Below are 18,692 nucleotides of genomic sequence, written 5' to 3'. Positions count from 1 at the left end.
CCATTGACCACCAAATTCTAATCCCTTCATCCTTGAGTCCAAGTGGACAGGATCACCAAAGTCCTTCAGATTCATCCGAACATGAACGTCTGCCACGGCAAGTCATCCTATATTTGATGCTGCGTGGATGGTATCTACATATCCACTTTCGATGAGTTCTGTGCACATAATCGTTTTCCTTGTCTTCTTGTCTTCACAGTCTGTGTCGTAGTTTCTCTTCTCTCGACTGGAGGTCTCAACTGGCGCATGTTGTGTCTGCAGGATGACCGTATTGTCACCGTCCACCTTCTTCACCCTGCTGTAGTCCTCTGGTATGTTCGCTTGTATCGGAACATCAATGTAGCCAGAGCTCTCAAATGGGACGTTTTCTTTCTTGCAGATGACATTATTGTCACCATTCCCCTCTTTCACTCTGCTGTAGTCCACCTGTATGTTTTCCACAAGCCTCTGAATATCCACATAGCCGCTGTTTGCGAAGGGTTTGATGGCGTTATCGACTTCAAAGCTATCCATTTCGTGATTTCTTTTCTCAGCCTCTTCCCAGTCGTTTTGGCATGGTGTTGTCTCCTCACAAGAGATTTTCCTCAAGTCTAAATGGAAGCCAGCGGAAATAATTAAGCTTTTCTTCCTTTTTTGAGAATTGGAGGGAAGCCCATCATCACTTTCAGTCACAATTAGGTACTCCTCCATTTGGTCCTTCCAGGCCACGATAGGAGGAAAGCTCGGGTTGACCATCAGGGCATTGTCGACATCTTCAGATCCCCCACTCTGGAAGTTAGAGTTAATCAATGATAGTAGGACCGGACCACTATCAAGTCCAAAGCAACTTTTTGGATTTGTTGGAAAAACACAGCAGCTTCAGTGTTACCTTGAGAAGCTGAGCGTCAACATCTCTTATCTTTGGACCAGGAACAGGTGGCAGAACGTACTGCTTCAAGCTGAAAAGAAAGTGAATCCTGAGTTATCTTAACTTTAAATGAGTGATATATATATACATGAATATATATTTTTTTTGTTTGTTTCCTTGCGGGAGATACATACGATTTCCTCTTCGTTACCAAGACACACACTACTGTTATTAGTAGAATTGCAGAGAGGAAAGAAACCATTATCCAAAATGGTCTCCCATTCTGATTATCTAAATAAAAAAACAAACATTTTCATTGATTATTAGTACTTGCTGCTGCACAATCATGAAGCTAAAGATCTTCTGCAATAAGTTCTGGGACTTACAGTTTGGGATTTTCACACAGGTGGAGTTGCTCCATTCACTCCAGGAGCCGTGATCGAGTCTGCAGCGCACCTGAACCGTGTACACCACCCCGGGACTGATGCTGTACAGGCTGAAATGAGTTTGTGTACCTGACGTGTACTCCTGGAGAAACAAAACAAAAACCACGTTGGCCTCTTACCCAGATTAAGATCAAACTAGATGCAAATACATTTATTTTATCTGAACACTGATTTACTGATGGTGGAACATACTGTTTATGTGCGAACTAGGAATACAACATCTCAAACTCACCGTCCACTTGTTGCTGTTGTCTTGTCGGACTCTCAGTTCATATTTAACGGTGACCCAGCCAGACTTAGTATCGGTGTTAGAGGGAGGCTCCCATCTGACGTGAAGATATGGACTGTCCTCTCTCTCCTCCACCAGCAGCGTCACATTTTCAAGAGCATCGGGCTTCACTGTCGAGACAGAAAAAGACACTGAGCCCAAAGCCATACTAGAAGTGTATTGAGCTACGTGGTAACATCATCATGCTAATATGCTCACATCAACAATGCTGATGTTTCACAAGTATAATGTCTATCGTGTTCACCATCTTTGTTTAGTTTTTCCCTTTTTTTTATCAGCACTAAGATCAACCTTTCGCTGAGGCTGATGATGCTGGCACTAGTTTGGTATCTGACTGTCATAAACTAAAGTATTGGAGAAATTAAAATGTCAAACCGATGATGGCAACAGCCAAAAAGCCCACTGCAAAAATTCAGCTTCCAAAAACAAGAAAAAAAAGTAATAAAATGAGGGAAATATTACTTGAAATAAGACAAATTATCTGCCAACAGAACAGGAAAATTTGACTTGCCAAGACTTCTGGAAACAAGTAAAATGCTCTAACATAAAAACTGCCTGATAAGAAGAAATATCTTGTCAATCAAAAAACAAGCGTATAATGCCTTGATTTAAGATATTTCATCTTACTTAGATTTAAATTTTTGCAGTGCCATTGCCATTCTTCTATAGACAGATAGGAATGTATGTACCGAATTTCAAAGTAATCCATCCAATATGTGTTGACATTTCAGCTGATAAGTGAAAAGAAATGTCAGGGGGTCATCAAAGACAGAAGGTTCATATCTGGGGATCATGAATGTCTGTGCAAAATGTCATATCAATCCAGTCCATAGTTCAGTCTGAGATGTTTCCATTTCGAACAAACTGGTGGACCAAACAACAGACCAACATTGACGCGGGGGCTTGTGCAGTAGATCCAGGGTCTGATAGTGTCTTTACTAAAACTGAAAAAAATGCAAAGTGGGTTTAGGTCCCTGGCTCAAAATCTAATTTAGTGGAGTTACTTTTTTTCTGACATGGGACTGTATTCTGATTCATACACCGTAGAGGCTATTGTAAGTACAGTACATAGTGATCACATGTACATGCCTGCAGAACAAAACAAAAGCCGTGAAACTTGATCCGAGGCAGTAGCCACGTTTTGCACCAGTTCCAAACCAGTTCCGCCTCATTCTGTTCAATTTTGCCTCGTGTCGGCCATTCAGCACTTTTCTACTCCTTACTGAACTCTGCCAATCATTAGCTGAATCAATACAGATAACTTTCTGTTGTCTGCTGTCTTCTACTTTAATAAATACACATATTGAGGGGTGGTCAAAGGTTTGAAGTTTATCACTCCTAGTGTGACAGGAAAACACCGTTAATTTAAGCAGATTAAGTTATTGTTCATTATTGGCAGTAATTTGGAGAGAGTCATTGAGTCATTTGATTGGTGTTTGAAAAACCTAACCACAAATACTGTGGTTTCATGTTGTAATGATCCATGATAAAGTCAAATAGAGGTCCCTACTTGTTTAGGCATAGTGCATTAAGTAGTATAATAAAGAGCTAAACCCACAGGAAAGAAAACTTACCAATTTCCATGACTTCCATCTTAAAAGGCTCTGAAGTGGCATTTCCGAGAGCATTGGAGGCCATCACCGTCAGGTAGTAGTCGACCCAGATGGAGGTGTGTTTCTTATCAAAGAAACAGGAATTCCTTCCTGCCGACTGATAGTCCGGGCACTCATGCGTTCCCTCCAACCTGTGAGAAGACAAAAGATGACCTTTAACTGACCAGCAAACACTGCTCGGGGCATTTTCCTTACATGCATATACGACAAAGTCTGCATTGTGAAACTGTGCCGTGGGCAGTAAAGACATGTTGAGATTCAATAAACAAGCACAGGGCTGGACTGGTCAGTGGGGAAACTGCGTGGACATCTCATGCCTGACTCTTTTCTAATGATCACTGCAAGCTGATAACACATGTCATGATCGGATTTTCTAATCAAACTTGACATTAAATGTATTATAGCTCTGTGAGGCTATACGTAGGCACAGCTGATTGACAGACGCTTGCTAGCATGCTCACAATTAAAACGCTGACATGCTGATGATTAAGTCAGGGGATCACTAGTGAGGATCCATCCTCTGGGAACCTTGAATGTGTGTACAAAGTTCATGGCAATGCATCTAGTAGTTTCAGATTGAAACCAAACTGACGCTGACGATCCTTGAAACTATTGATGCTAAAAATCGGTTTGGGCACTTTTTCACCCATGCCACTGCCAGTGAAGGTCACGCAGGTGAAGCATTTGAAGTCAGCAGGTTTTCTTGCATGGCAACACAGATTTGTGCTCAGATGACTGAGCATAAGTGTGGGAACAAGAGAGACGGTGTTTTTCCACCCGTGTACAACATTAAACAACTAATAATAACAAGAGCTTTACCTCCACTTGCTCTCAGTATGGGGGATTAGCTCTTAATGGGGCATCTGGCGGCCTAGAGGTTAAGACAAAATGTGATTGTAACCCTGGTTCTATTCTTTGTTCCCTTCTATCTCCCTCATCTCTACTGTGACCTGTTGAATAAAGGCAAAAATAGAAATTCACAAAATGAAAATGAAGTTCAAAACGAATCTTAGAAATGACCTTTCTCTTTCGTAATACAGACGGTTTGCAGTGGGCAGCCCTCCATCAGAGCCTGGCTCCCACCAGCAGGTAAACGTCTCCTTCTCAGGCGACTTGCAGCCGAGCAGGACGGGTTTCCCCGGTGGAGAAATGCCTGGCAACACGTGACGAACACATATCAGCTTCTAATCTCTCATATTTAGCACTAGTATGATAGAAAAGAGAAATGTTGGCATAAACAACAAGTTGAACCTTAACTTGAATGGGAACTAGTTACACTTGATATAATGTTTTTGTGTTTAAACTGCCCGTGGTTTGAAGTATGCATATCTAAGATTTCTTCCTCAAGGTTGATTTTGAAAATGAGAAAACATATCCTTTGAGCAGTGATGTACAGTTTATTTTTCAATGCTGTGAGCACTAAAGAAATCTCAAAGGCAGATCTCCAAACGAAGAGATATAAAACTGTCTGCAATTCTAGGTCTATGAAACAACATGACAATTCAGGTCTTCCAACTTACTGTTGGACTCTACCGCTGCAGACAGCAGCCAGAGCAAAGCCAGCCCAACATCTCTCCTCATCCTGGGACTGACTGTCTGTCACACTGTTTGCCCCAAAAGAGGGCGTGGCATCCCCAGCTTGTGGTTAATGAGGTAATATAAACCGTGTGTCTTGTTTTGACCTAAAACAAGGAGATATGAAGGGAAAACAATGAGCGCAACCAAAACATGTTGTAGCTGACAACTACGGACAATCATTGCATGATAATTGAATAATGTACAATACTATATAAAGTATGGGAGAATTTACAAGAACGTTATAACTTGACTGACAGCAACACTTGTATTAAAGAAGAGATCTGCAACAAAATGGGAAAAATGGGTCAATAAGTATAAAAAAATAAGTAAAAAACTTGACAAAGACTGATCAAAGGTGAGGCCAGTTCCAAAAGGAAAGAGGGTTTACCAAAATAAACCGTGAAGAGGATTCAGCTGTTTGGTGATATTGTGTTAAATATGTAAAATCAAACCTTGTATCTTCAGTTCAGAAATATATTGTCTTAAATGTTCATTGCCAAAATGAATTTCAAACACACAAAGCACAGAGTCTTGTGCCTATCTTCTGACGGTTTTTGGACCTGTTTGAAATTGACTTCAGTGTGACTGATTGGCTCAAAGTGAGCGCTACAGATTTATGCTCCCTGGTTCAAACTCCCTGATGTTTGTAGCAACGTTGATTTGCAATACAATAAGTCAAATGAGGAGCAGAGGGAAAGCCTTCTCCAGCCTGTGATTTATAGGATGCCACAAAGAGAGTAGTATTTTTTCACTGTTTCTTGCCTTGTTTTTTTTTTTTTTTACAATAACCATAGTGACAGCAAACCCAGTGTCAGACTGCGACACCTTTTCAGGACGAGTTGTAACATGTGTAACATGGTAGCTTGAGCAAGACGGATCCAGATGAGGCCTATTTCTTAATTCTGCAAATGGCAGAACTTGAAGCTAAAAAGCTTTATACTCAGCTGGGGCTAATACTTCACAGCTACTGTAATATTATTCAACTAATAACACATCTAAAAGACTAGAGTGTAATATAATTTGGAATAATTATCTTTCATTTGTAGTGAGACAACAATATACAATCTAGGAAACAAGCTAAACAACAAATCCTACATTTTTATAATCTTTACGAAAAACAGATAAAATACACCAATTTATTATAAGACACATACGGAAATTCTGTACCATTATTCTTGTATTATTCTGTGTTGTAGCACTTACAATAGGACTGGAATATACAGTAGCTTGGGTACACGACATAACACAGAAATTATAACATCTCATGACAATACCATAGTTGATTAATTGAAAGGCAACCCAGTCGTGTGATACTTTATGTAATACTTTAACATATACAAACTACTGACTCCATCCTTTTAAGATGTTTCTATCTGTTTTTTGATGTTGTACAAAATTATTTCACCATACACAGTATGAAGAACATGAATACAATACACTCCTTTAAATATACGCTTAGTAGCTCAAGGGCATTAAACCTAATGCGTTTCATGACAAGTTTTTGCATTTCCTTGCACGAATTTGTGTTCATGTTGTGTTTCGTCCTTGTTGACCTAATTGCGAGCATATGCTTAATAAAACTAATTAAGTTAAGTTAGTTGCTAACTACGTGGAGACGCATATATGCCAACTCCTGTACACATGTTTTGTTATTACAGCTCTGGTGTTCACTCACCTAGTCAGGACAATGTAGTCCTCTTCATTCATAACAAGACCACAGACAATATTTTCACACCTGCGTCCGACGCGATATGATGCGACCTGAGGGAGACAGATGTCCTGTTATGAAGGGAGGCGTCTGTGTCGTCACGACTTTCTCACTTGAGTACAGACAAAGATCACAGCCGCTTCAAGATGTCTGACTTTTGCCTGATTGATAGAATACATTATTAACAGTCTTACTTTGGGAAATACAGATGTTTCTTGTTATACTTGAAGCTTAAAAAATTGAATTAGTCTCCCTTTTGAAAACCATCAAGTTTTTTTGAATTTTTTTATCCATACTATCGTTCTGTTGTTTCGTGAATAATAACTTGCTCTTGTGTTTTCTTTTGTTTGTCTTCCTTTACACTAAAACCAATACTATCATACAAGCAACATCGCTCTGTATTTAAAAAAGAAAAGAAAATGAAAGACCTATCTTTTGAATTTCTGGCTTTTATTTTGAGTAATTCGTTTTTAAGCTTTCATCTTTTTTTAACATGTTTTTTTTTTGCATTCTTTTTAATTCACCGACTTTTATGTATTTTATGTATATCTTCCTCATTACTCACTGAAAGATTGGAGCACCTGGAAATTGTGTTTTGTGTTTGTAATTGATGTTTGCTTATGGTCAAAATAAATGAATGAGTGAAAACAACAATGGGAATCCTAAAACATGGAGAACACTACCCAGAATGCAGTGTGCCGTGCCAACGTTGCCTACTATTATTTAAAGGTATTTACAGTTTCCCCTCATCTGAACGTTGTGTAAACTATTGAAAGAATGAAAACATTTTAATAGTGAAATGCATGTTCAACTCTGAATTCTCCACTTCAAGGTTCAGTTGTGCGGCATTTAAAAAACAAAACGTTTACTTACGGTGTGTTATCTTGACCCATACATAGTCTTTGACAAAGAAAGCCGAAAGTTCCGTGCAGCGCGAAACCAACTCTGTGTAGTAGGCGTATCTATATTACCTTTACAATTTCTTCCAGGAAGTAGACATTTTTCTTGAAGTGACATGTTGTAAAGTGTCATGATGCCAGTGACTGAAGTCTGAGAGTCAGGCGTTTGTAGGTAAAGCTTTCTTGCTGCCGCCATGTCGGACTCTTTGGACCGGTCCGCGAAGATCAACCTGTTGAAGGAGCCGGTGGTGAAGAAGCTCTGCGAGGTGCTGGACAAATCCAGCGATAAAGGATGGCGAAAACTTGGAGAGATAGTCGGCAACGACAGGCGGTTTAAAGTCAGGTAGGCTGGAGTTAAGAAGTCAGACTGTAAACCGTATGAATCACAATGTTATTGTTGTTAAAACAATGTTATTACTTGTGAAATGTCTATTTTCTGAGAAGGTATAGATTCATAGAGGCCTTCTCTAAAAACTAACAGTGAGACCATAGTACATAATATGTATGTAATACACTGTACATTTTAGAATTGAATATTCCCAGTAGTAACTGTACTTTGGTTTGGCTAGTGCAAGTTAAGTTATTAAAGTTATGCATGCAGTGGCAAGATGCTGGGATGTTTTTACAGCCTTGGATGTTAAATAACTATTTCTAAAATATATTCTCACAGGAAGGAGTATGATGTAATAGATTTTCATACTCTTCTCTCAGTAGATGCAAATGCATATTGATACATATATGTGTAGAACAGATGAATGACTGATGCAATCCATGTAATATGTCTCGGTCTGCACTGCTCTGAGATGAAATGAGATGCTGTGCTTCCAGGATTATCCAGTTCAGTAACACAAGCCACAGAAATGAAAATGCAATCTGTTTTTGTTTTTTTTACTGTAAGCATTAAAGGTATGTTTCACATATATATTGGACAAATTAGAGAGAAAAGGTTCACACACAACAAAGGTATACAAAAAGATGTGTGTACAAATGTAAACAAGCATTTTTAATAACATCAGGAAATATTAACATTGACATAGATTTAGTCTTTTTATTTAGTCAGTTTCCAGTCTTGCGTTGTGAATGTTTACACTATTTTTATTTTGAGATCATAATTGTATTTATACTCAAGATTACAAGATAAAAAATTGAAAATAGCACTTGAATCCATCCATTTAATTTCCTGTCTTTGCCCATGTATAAGTATACATGTTTATGTTTTGATTATTTTTTGTGAAGTTGTAGATCTGGATTTGTATCTACCCATCAATGTACATGAATATATTGTGAGCCATCGACAACCTGAGGCAAACTATTGTCCAATAAAGGTGAACCTGATGTCTGAAATGTGACGTGCTGTCAATCTCCTGAATCGTTCTCCAGCTCAGGCGACATGGAGATGTGCTCTCTGAAGGTGCTGGAGCTGGAGGGAAGCCCGAGCCGCATGCTGCTGAGGCTGATGGGAGAGCGAGGCTGCACAACGGGTCACCTGGTTGACTACCTTCAAACGCTGGGCAACTCAGAGGTCCTGCAGTGCCTGAAACCATCAGGTATGAAAAAAGTGCACCCAGGCTATCAAGTTCTCACATATCCAAAGTAGGCAGTCTTTGTTCTGTGTTTTGTGTGAAATGGATTTCATGACTGACTTCATGGTGCGGACACCTACAGAACGTTGCCATTCAACTCATAGTCAGTTTAACTCGAAACTTGTGTTTACGTGAATACTCAAGAATTATGGTATTTGTACAGCGGTAAGCAGTGAAACACTTTAAGAAACCACACCACCTGTAACCCAATTGGGCCATTTTGATATGTAACATCTTTGCCACAGATACAGTCTAAAACCAGTGTGACGATCTAAGACAAAGTGTGAACTCAGTGTGAAATCCTCCTAAACGTACAGCCCTGCAGATACTCATTCAGCCCCAGTCGGTGGCTCTTATATCTGGACACAATCTTCGCCTGAGCTGCCACGCTGTGGGCAAATCTCCAGTACAGTACCAGTGGTTCAAGAGCAAGGAAGAGGTGAGCTACGACTCTTGTCCATCCACACACTTCCAGCTTTAAAGGAAGTTGTTTGTGATGAACCTCTTTGTTTCTGCTGTGTGAGATGTTTTCATAAGTAAGATGCAATCATTACTATCATTAATCATTACTAAAATCAGTATTTTGTGTTAAAGTTGTACCACTGTGCATCAGTAGCCCGAGAATGTATTCACTAAAACAGCTTCAGAGCTCAAAGTGTAATTTCCAGGGAAAACTTTACGAGTCTGGGCTTGAACGCCTCTTTAACACTACTTCTCTATTTTCATACCTCAGAAATTCAATATGTGGCACGTATACACGTGACTCCATGGTACATCTTAACCACTGCATCTGAATGGTCTGTTTATATCAAGATAGAAAAGATGATATGCTGTTACTCAAGTAGATCTACTTGCATTCCCAGATTCAAAATTACATCTATATTATGTTTTTATCAGTCCATGATGTGGACATAACTAAACGTCCTGTGCAAATATATCATTTCCTCTTAAACATTTAGCAAATGCACTCAAAGATTAGAAAGAAACCCAATAACTTAAATATAAGAAGCGATCAATATAGAGTATCTCAGCATCTCAGGACCATTACATGCATTTTTCTTCCTGCATTGTAAAAATGTATGTGAGATGCATGACCTCTTGGCTTCAAAACAATTCAGATTCTCACCCATCCTTACTTTCCTGCAGGTGTTCCTAACTTAAACATATAACACAATACTCACATTACAGCCAACAAAGGTGTATTATATATAAATGTTGGACAACAAATAGTGAAGTTCACATTGTCAACTTACTCACTCTGCATCTGAAACCAGTTCAGAGCTGTCGATCTAAAAGAACAAAAAAGAAAGAAAATGTACGTACATCCACATATTTATTAATTACCTGAAACCAGAGTTAGACTGCTGTGTGTTTTAAAGATGGGACTTTGTGTTGTGGGGGCATTCTTCTTGAAATGTGATAGTATTACATTTTGCATACTGGTCTATGTGATTCTCATTTTCACAACTTCAGGTGCCGAACAGCTTCTCCTCAGACCTGGTGATAAGTCCAGTCCATCTGAAGGACGCTGGCTTTTACATCTGCAGGGTCAACTGCGGAGATACTTTTGAGTTCAGCCAGTGGGCTCAGGTGGACGTCCTGAATGTCACAGTGTCATGCGGTAAGATATTGTAGGTGTTTAAATCTACGTATCTGCACCAGTTGAGGGACAGGACAAGTGCCTCCTGTGGGAATTGAACCCCTGACTCTACTGCTTCTACCATTGAGAGTTAAGCCGATAATGCATTAATATTGTCTCCTCTTCTTCCACTACCAGGGCTGAGTTATCATTCCTTAGAGGGTCGGCTGAAGTTGGTGATCCAGCCTCAGTCCCAGCGGATACATGTTGGGGAAACCCTGCAGGTGGAGTGTGGAGCCGTGGGACGGCCGATCCCTCGATACCAGTGGCACAGAAATGGAGTCCCGTTACCCAACGCCACAAAGAGGAAACACATGGTGAGGAGAGCTCGCTCCAGAAGATTTGTGCTCTTACTGTTTCAAAAACTTTATTGCCTCTTGTGTGGAGTCTTTTTTCTCTGCTGAAAGTTGTCGGATGTCTCGAGGCACAAAGCATCTGACTTATTTCAATCAGAAGAGACAGTGAAAGATTAGTAGTTAATGTTTATTACGCTCGATGATGCGTTCATGGGTTAGACAGAATTAATTTGGCGCTTAAACTCAACGAGGAGATTTGAGATTGAGCTGTGAAGAGATGAAGAGAGTGGGACTCTGTTGGCTGGGGCGCCAGCTTCTATTGAACGTATAGAACGTGTGCCGCTGGTGAGGCAGAGGCCTACGAGCCTATCGTGAGGGGATGCTCTTCCTGTCTGAACTTACGCTAGAGCTTCATTTGTGTTTTTAGATTCCTCACTCGATGCAGGATCACCACGGCAGGTATCGCTGTGAGATCAGCAGCAGCACTGAGAGAATGTGGACCAATGAAGTTGACGTTGTGATCGGTATGTTAATACTTCAGTAAATGTTTTGATACGTAATTGCAGTCCAGTAAAACCAGCTCCTGTGTCGTTATGTCTTATGAGTGACTAATTGCTCTGCTCTTGGCTGAAAGCACCGAGGATATCCGTCCAGATTTCAGAGGCAATGGAGTGCTCTGAAGGTAGAGTTGAAAGCACTGCGCATGGTGTTTTAAATGGTGGTAGCATAACAACTAGCATGCATATTTCAATTTTAAACTGCATGTGGGTCATCATCTGGTTTATTGTCACATAAACACTAACCAGAATAAAGTTGACAGGGTTCGATCTCGAGGCTTCGCATGCATTTTGGATTCATGTAATTCATTTCAATCAATTTTAGACGAAGGGAGGCTGTCTTCTATATCTGTCTTATTGTCAACAAAAGAAAACACCGAAACAAACAATTAATTGATCCATCAACATTATCCTGCTCTACTATTTGTTTAAAGTAAATTAAAACATATATTAGTGACCTGAACTCGTGGAAGCTGGACGGCATTGAGAGACGGATTAACCCATTTGTTATGGGATTAGTTGACAATAAGGAAACCACAGAATGACACCACCCTTAATCTATTAAACATGATAATTAGTTGATTCAATTGCATGACCACTAACTGCGAAGTTTAACTTCCCTTTAACTAATTATTCTTTCCTGAATCATTCAAATATTGTTCCATCGTAGACGTAAACATGCTCATCTTGTATGACCGTAACATATTTCTATTACTGATTTCTAGACGATGTTTACGCCATTGGAGGAGGTAAGAGTGATCACATTCATCAATTAATTATACATATCCATTAGGACACATAACTTGCTATAATAAGCTCTTTTTATTTTGACATTGCAATTTTAGGATCCAGTGAATTTTTCCTGAATAATGTCCCAGAACAACTTCATGGTACGTGTCTTTTAGCACATCTTTATGCAAGAATTGGTGAATTGTTCAAATGTGATTGCCATGTTCTCTGCTGTATTTTTGTGATAGATACGGCTGCTGATGCAGTTTCTCCACAGTATATGTCAACTGTGTTGATACTGTGACGGACTTTGTCCGGATCTGCTGTCAGTTTCTCTCCCACTATGAACACCAAAATAAAGATGTGATATTTATAGCTTTCCTGTAATATGTGATGTCAGCAGCTAAACATGTGTACAAAATAACACTTAACGGCATAATAAAATCCAACAACACCAGATAGTTATAGCCAACAAAATACCAACAGAGTTTAATCAACATCTCTCCGACGGTCTCCAGAAAAAGAAATTCCCAAGCAGGCTGGCAATGACATTTAAACGCGATACATGCCCATTGTGTCTGAAATTAGGAAATATGACCCACTTCCTGCCTATAGTTCTCTTTAATTGTGATTTGTACTGCCTGACCTACTGGTGGGGGATTCTCTTCCTGCTGCAACATGTAAGTGTGTGTCTGATATTAAAGACCAAAAAAACATAACAAAAATCATGCATTTAATTGAGATGAAACACATTGAGATTGATCAGTGTGCCATGCAGAAAAATCAAAACAAACTTCACCAGCCGGGCGCACAAACATACAACTGACTGTGTAGTGTAGAGTCCATTCAATTCCCCTGATAGCTGCAAGAAAAACAAACACCCATGGGCCTCGACAAAGGTTCTGTCTGTGCTGCTTTCAGTTCATGTGACAGTTGATATTAGTTCATCACAGACCAGCCAATAAGAAACAAGAAAAACACCTAACATAGTGTGTCCTCAGAGGGCAGTGACATGTTCACTTTGTAGATATTAATTAACTTGCTTAGTCCATGTCTTGGTCTCTATTCTTTAATAATCCAGTTTTAAAGCTCCATAAAAAGATTGTCTTAATTTGGCACTTTGCAGCAGAGTTGACTTGACTTATCTTGAAAGTTATTTAAAATGTCCGGTTCACTTCTCAAAGAGATGAGTTGTTGTCCCCTTGCATTGTCTAACGGTATGGTTTCCTCCTGCGTCGTGTCCTCTCACAGCAACTGACAAAGTGGCCCTGCTCATCGGTAACCTGTCTTACCGAAACCACCCGCAGCTCAAAGCTCCCATGGTCGACGTGTACGACCTCACGAACCTGCTGCGCCAGCTAAACTTCCAGGTGGTTTCACTGCTCGACCTCACCGAGTCGGAGATGAGAAACGCTGTCGACGAGTTCCTGTTGCTGCTTCACAAGGGAGTCTATGGCACGTTGGGATTTGTACAACCCCGGGGGATTGTTCTAGCCTGACGTAGATTAAGAAATGCTCACAGAATTTGAGTTTTGGGTGATTCAAATACTCGCTTCCCTCTTTAGGTCTGCTGTACTACGCCGGTCACGGTTATGAGAACTATGGCAACAGTTTCATGGTGCCGGTAGACGCACCAAACCCGTACCGGTCGGCCAACTGTTTGTGTGTGCAGAGCATCCTGAAACTGATGCAGGAGAAGGAGACGGGCCTCAATGTGTTCCTGCTGGACATGTGCAGGAAGAGGTGAGTCAGCAGCTCATTCCTGCAAGTTTATTACGTTTCAATTGTTGGTCGTATATTGAGAAGTTAAAAATACGTGAAAGTGGAAGAGTATAACAAGTTATGTATGTCACCAACATTAAAAGCAGCCATGAGTCGGGGGGTAAGGTTCAGATGAAATGGTGGTTTGAATCTTTTTTTCCCCAGGAATCTTCACGATGACAGCGCTCCAAACAACATCCTGAGGGTCACGGCAAACATCGTGTTCGGATACGCTACGTAAGCTTACGTCATCAATTATAATTCCAAACTAAATGTATTGCACTTTTTATTTTCAAGAATATCTTCTATTTCTGGCCGCTCAGGTGCCAGGATGCCGAGGCCTTCGAGCTGAGCTCCAGCGGCTTCACCAACGGCGTGTTTGTCAAGTTTTTGAAGAGGCGGCTCCTCGACGATGAGAAGATCACCGTGGTGCTGGACAGAGTCGCTGAGGGTGAGAGAGGAATGAAACACAACACATGTGGCCCTGAAAGAAAGACTGAAAACTATTCATGTCACATGTGCAGAATTGCTATTATTTGCTGTCGTCGTGAGTTCTTTACATTTATTTGTGACTGAAAAGTTTATTTGGTCACCGTGACATTTAAGAAAACATTTTGCAGTGGTTTGGTAAAGAAGTTGATAGTTTTACTGATACTGTGTTTCAGTTCATTTCTCAATAGAAGGCTAAAATAGCTCACATGTAGTGCGCTTTGCATTATTTATATCACAATTCTGTCACACTTCCGTGCGCAGACATGGGTCAGTTTGATGCTACGAAGGGCAAGCAGGCTCTGGAGATCCGCAGCAGTCTGTCGGAGAGGAGAGCGCTGACTGATCCTATCCTGCCCGGCGACAGCGTCGATCTCGCTCACGCTCACGCTCGCAGCCTCCAGTGGGCAAAGGCTCACGGTGAGTTCACAACGCAAACTGGATTTTTAAATGTTTAGTTAGCCCTTGTCACCACCGGGCTGGGAAGCCCCCATTAACACACTGCAGCTCTATATTGCACGCTCAGGCAAATATTGACTTTGGTTAATGCTGATTAAACACACAGTACTTCCTCTGCTACACACACGGGGGCTTCCCAAGACAACCACACAAGAGTGACAGCGTTATCACCTCTTCCAGCAGCTGGTAAATATTTGCTTATAGAGAAGCCAGTGAGGAAAATAACATTTCTTCCAGTCGGTTGATTCCAAGCAGATGAAATAGGTTACAGTGGTTCCCATTTGTTGCGGCTTGTGACCCAATTAAATTAAATAATGTCAACTTGTGACCCTCTTATTCCAGGTTATGGCCTCCGTTCAACCAAAGACAAGTTATTTATTTTGAGGGATTTTTAGAGCCATGAAACGGTGGAAGTATCCAGAAGTCAGAACTTTGTGAATTTTTTGTTTATTTTAATGTGTATCCCTTGAATCATCTATGTGATTTATCTTGAGGCAGGTTGAGGGATCACAACTTTCCGCTTGGGAATCACTGCTTTATAACATTTTAAAATTCGGGGACTTTCCTATTTCTTGTGACTTTTTGTGTAAATTAACACGCAAGTTTAAAAGCAACTGAGCTCATTTAGGAAAGAAAGCAGTTTTGTTGTATTTTGTAATTTTACTGTTTGTACAAAGGAGGGATTTTAATTTTTTTTTTCCACATTTATAGAAATATATTCTGTAAACCACCCCTACTGGATGTGCAGGCAAACACAAAACACTGAAGTTTAACAAACACACACAATGTGGATGTGTCTGATGATGAATCAATAAATACAAGTTAATCTTTAGAACCCTGTTACAAAAAAGACATCAGTGAAAATGTTTGTGTTTCTTTAAATGACACGACGAGATCTTGTGAATGGAGCATGAAAAACGGCTGACGTTTTTGAAACATGAGGAGCTGTTTTTTCTTTGTTGTTCCAGAGCTCCCTGAGAGTATGTGTCTCAACTTTGACTGCGGGGCTCAGATCAAGTTGGGCTTCGCTGCAGAGTTCTCCAACGTGCTCGTCATTTACACTCACATCGTTAAAAAGCCAGAGGACATGTCCTTCTGCCAGGCTCACGTCACCGACTTCTCACAGGTCAGTATGTTGTCATCAGCACTGGTTGTTAAGAAAGAAAGAGCGCATCATTTCTCATCTGTCTTACCAGTCAGAAACATTGTGGGTAACTTTACGTTTTCCCTTCCGACTTGAGGTAACACAAAATACACAAGTGTGTGCGAATATGTTTGTGAGTTAGTGCAAACTGTAATCTGCCACATGCTTCTTTTCCTCACTGCAGGACCTCGATGTTGATCCTAAGGAGATGAACAGAGAGACCCCAGAGGAGACGGGGATCTACCTTCTGTCCAGCAACTTGCCTCAGCACTGCCTTTACACCAGAGTTAGCTCACTGCAGAAGCTCAGGGTAAAAACTCAACAGGACACTTTGGTATTTGGGTTAGCCTTCAACCTCTTTATAAGCAGAGCGACACGCTGGTGGCAGTAGATTAAACATTAGGAGATCGCCAAAGTCGGTTCGATTCATCCTCTGGGTCTCATGAATGTCGTACAAAATGTCACAGATTGGCCCTGACAGGAAGACCGACGGCCAGAACCACGCTGCTACCGTGGAAAAAGAAGTTTTTGCTTTCAGATAATGGCACTAGTTTACTCATTTACTCATTATTTGTGTTCAGAGTATAATATGGAATATGTCCATCCTGGAAAGTGTTTGGTTAAATTAAAGAAGTGATAAAAAACAAAAGGGATCACGTTGACTTTCTTAACACGATTCCTCCTCTCTCCCCTCACGCCCCACAGGAGGAGCTGGTCTTCACTGTGTGCCTTCAGGGCACCTTCACCACCATGGATAACGAGTCTGTCCACTGGACTAAAAGCATCAACATTGGCAAGCCGCTGATCGCCCGACTAGACCTGAACCGGTCCGTGCGGCGAAACAGCTGCCTGCAGACCTGCCTGATGCCCCACAGCCCGTCCCACAGCCCCTGCCACAGCCCGGGGCCGGAACACCACCTCCATCACAAGTACCACCAGACCCAGGACTACAACCGCCTGTCACCGCAACACCGCTACCTGGACGTCTACGAGCACCAGGGAGCAGTGGGAGGCTGCGGGGATTCCTTTAACGTCGGACAATCTCGCTATGAACCCGCGTGCGACTCAGCTGGCGTGCTCTCAAGCTCACCAGTGGGCCACAGCATCCCCATCGAGACGACCGATGACATCAACGAGCTGCAGACTGTGTTCATTAACAGTCTGCAGCTTCAGCAGCAGTGACAGCGTCGCATGTCTAACAGTGTATCTGGAATACCGCTGCTCTTTCTCTTCCATGTTGTGACATTATACGATTTTTTTAGATTACTATATTCTTCCAGTTATTAGCATTAGTTGCCTCAACACGCTGTGTATGTATACTAACTTTTGTACTTGCGTTTTAAAGAGTTGTGTAAATATGTGTGAAGAAGACTGAAAAAGTGTACTTCAGTAAATTTGGATAATTGCTGCAGTCGTGTTTTGTTGAGGCCAATTTACCATTAATTATCTGAAGAAAGGCAAAGATATTGGGTGGTTATTGTCAAGATCAGATTTATACAATCTTTATTTTTAGAGCTGGAATTATACCTCTTAAAAAATGTCTGTTTAAGAATATGAGGCCACTTTGCACAGGTGGAAGTAGCATTAAGATCAAAGTTGAAGCAATATGCATAGAGCAATATGTGTTTATGTGACTAATCTAAACAAATATTTATAGTCAGAGGAAATATCAAAGACATTTCGTAATGTAATTAACCAGAAGAAAGAAAGTGATTGCTAAAAAAAATCCGCCGGATTAAAAACCTCAAGCCACTTTCCGTACAATCATTTTTCTTCTGTTTTTCTATCTCGTGCCCCTCAGGATGGCAGTAAAGGCCTCTCTGTTAGGACTCGTTTCCACCAGTTTCCTCTGGTTCTCTCCTCTGCACAGAATGTCAGCAGCTTCTCTTGCATCCTTGTTTAGTCTCAATCTTTTCCTCGGGAACAGTGAAACTTTCCAAAGGAGTTCCACTCAGTGAGTTTCGTATTGTGATTGAAGACAATGTTCACTTTATTATCCCCGACAAGTTCATGTAGCCACGTCTCGATGGTTCACAGCACACTTGATTGACATTATACCTGAAGGTTTTGAGGTCCATACTTGAATGTAAAATAAGGGTACAGCATTTGTAACATGTGTGGCATGTAATAAGGTCACCATGAAAACCTCATAGGCTGAAAAGGACCTGAAAAGATCTGCTGCTGCACACTATGTATTCATTTCTGTGTCAAAGAGACAATGTGACACATGAATAATTAATCTCCTTTCAAACACGAGTCGTGTCTGTTCCAAACCCTGCAGAATACAGCTTCAACTGAACAGTTTCACCCTATTGTTGCGTTTCACACAATATTTATTCACATCAGGTCAAGTTTATTTGAAAGAGAAACAACTTAAGGAACCAGGAGGAAAGAGATGAAAAAGGAAGTTGACAAATATGTGTAAATATAGAATGAAAATGTGCCAATGTCGACAGAACAAAGAATAGTCCAAAAACAATATGAGCACACCAAAGAAACGGATGACAAATACACTTAATTGAAGGAGGGTATGTGATGTAGTGTGTTATATAAATGAGGCTGTTTAACTCATTGCTATTATAAACATTGCTCATGGGGGTTGGTTCTTGTGCTGTGAATATCCTGCACAAGCAGAAGCACTGCTGGATGGGAAAT

The 18,692-nt window shown here is 40.7% G+C and overlaps 2 protein-coding genes across 3 annotated transcripts; one reads left to right on the top strand and one right to left on the bottom strand.

Moving 5' to 3' along the window:
• Nucleotides 1-102: 102 nt before the first annotated feature.
• On the bottom strand, nt 103-6,539 carry prlrb (prolactin receptor b). The gene is made up of 9 exons (XM_068604973.1): nt 6,449-6,539; nt 4,716-4,877; nt 4,216-4,348; nt 3,157-3,326; nt 1,526-1,692; nt 1,234-1,375; nt 1,042-1,138; nt 869-938; nt 103-768 (listed from the first exon to the last, which is right to left on the bottom strand). The coding sequence occupies exons 2-9, from the start codon at nt 4,774-4,776 to the stop codon at nt 103-105; spliced, it is 1,506 nt and encodes a 501-aa protein (XP_068461074.1). The 5' UTR covers nt 4,777-4,877; nt 6,449-6,539.
• A 900-nt stretch (nt 6,540-7,439) lies between these two features.
• Nucleotides 7,440-17,760, top strand: malt1 (MALT paracaspase 1). Of its 2 annotated transcripts, XM_068605252.1 has the most exons (17): nt 7,440-7,723; nt 8,761-8,927; nt 9,281-9,402; nt 10,437-10,584; nt 10,741-10,919; nt 11,326-11,422; nt 11,533-11,580; nt 12,181-12,204; nt 12,301-12,345; nt 13,436-13,639; nt 13,750-13,927; nt 14,111-14,182; nt 14,269-14,396; nt 14,699-14,854; nt 15,862-16,019; nt 16,222-16,347; nt 16,743-17,760. In XM_068605252.1, exons 1-17 carry the CDS (start codon nt 7,575-7,577, stop codon nt 17,217-17,219), a joined length of 2,478 nt encoding a protein of 825 aa, XP_068461353.1. In that variant the 5' UTR covers nt 7,440-7,574; the 3' UTR covers nt 17,220-17,760. The 2 variants fall into 2 exon arrangements, with proteins under 2 accessions (XP_068461353.1, XP_068461354.1); XM_068605253.1 differs by lacking the exon at nt 11,533-11,580.
• Nucleotides 17,761-18,692: the final 932 nt, after the last annotated feature.

Source organism: Clinocottus analis, unplaced genomic scaffold (genome assembly GCF_023055335.1).
Source record: "Clinocottus analis isolate CAN_PGR_092001 unplaced genomic scaffold, fCliAna1.0.p SCAF_7, whole genome shotgun sequence".
In the NCBI taxonomy this organism is placed as follows: domain Eukaryota; kingdom Metazoa; phylum Chordata; class Actinopteri; order Perciformes; family Cottidae; genus Clinocottus; species Clinocottus analis.
Note: the sequence above shows the minus strand (reverse complement) of the source record. Positions and strands in the feature narration are given on the sequence as shown.

Excerpts from the sequence above, each read along its gene's own strand:
- malt1 (XM_068605252.1), top strand. The coding sequence starts at position 7,575 with ATGTCGGACTCTTTGGACCGGTCCGCGAAGATCAACCTGTTGAAGGAG. Across the intron at positions 12,205-12,300 it reads TGTTTACGCCATTGGAGGAG|GATCCAGTGAATTTTTCCTG; the intron begins GTAAGAGTGATC and ends TTGCAATTTTAG. Across the intron at positions 14,397-14,698 it reads GCTGGACAGAGTCGCTGAGG|ACATGGGTCAGTTTGATGCT; the intron begins GTGAGAGAGGAA and ends TTCCGTGCGCAG.
- prlrb (XM_068604973.1), bottom strand. The coding sequence starts at position 4,776 with ATGAGGAGAGATGTTGGGCTGGCTTTGCTCTGGCTGCTGTCTGCAGCG. Across the intron at positions 4,349-4,715 it reads TGCAGCGGTAGAGTCCAACA|GCATTTCTCCACCGGGGAAA; the intron begins GTAAGTTGGAAG and ends ACGTGTTGCCAG. Across the intron at positions 3,327-4,215 it reads CTGTATTACGAAAGAGAAAG|GTTGGAGGGAACGCATGAGT; the intron begins GTCATTTCTAAG and ends GTCTTCTCACAG.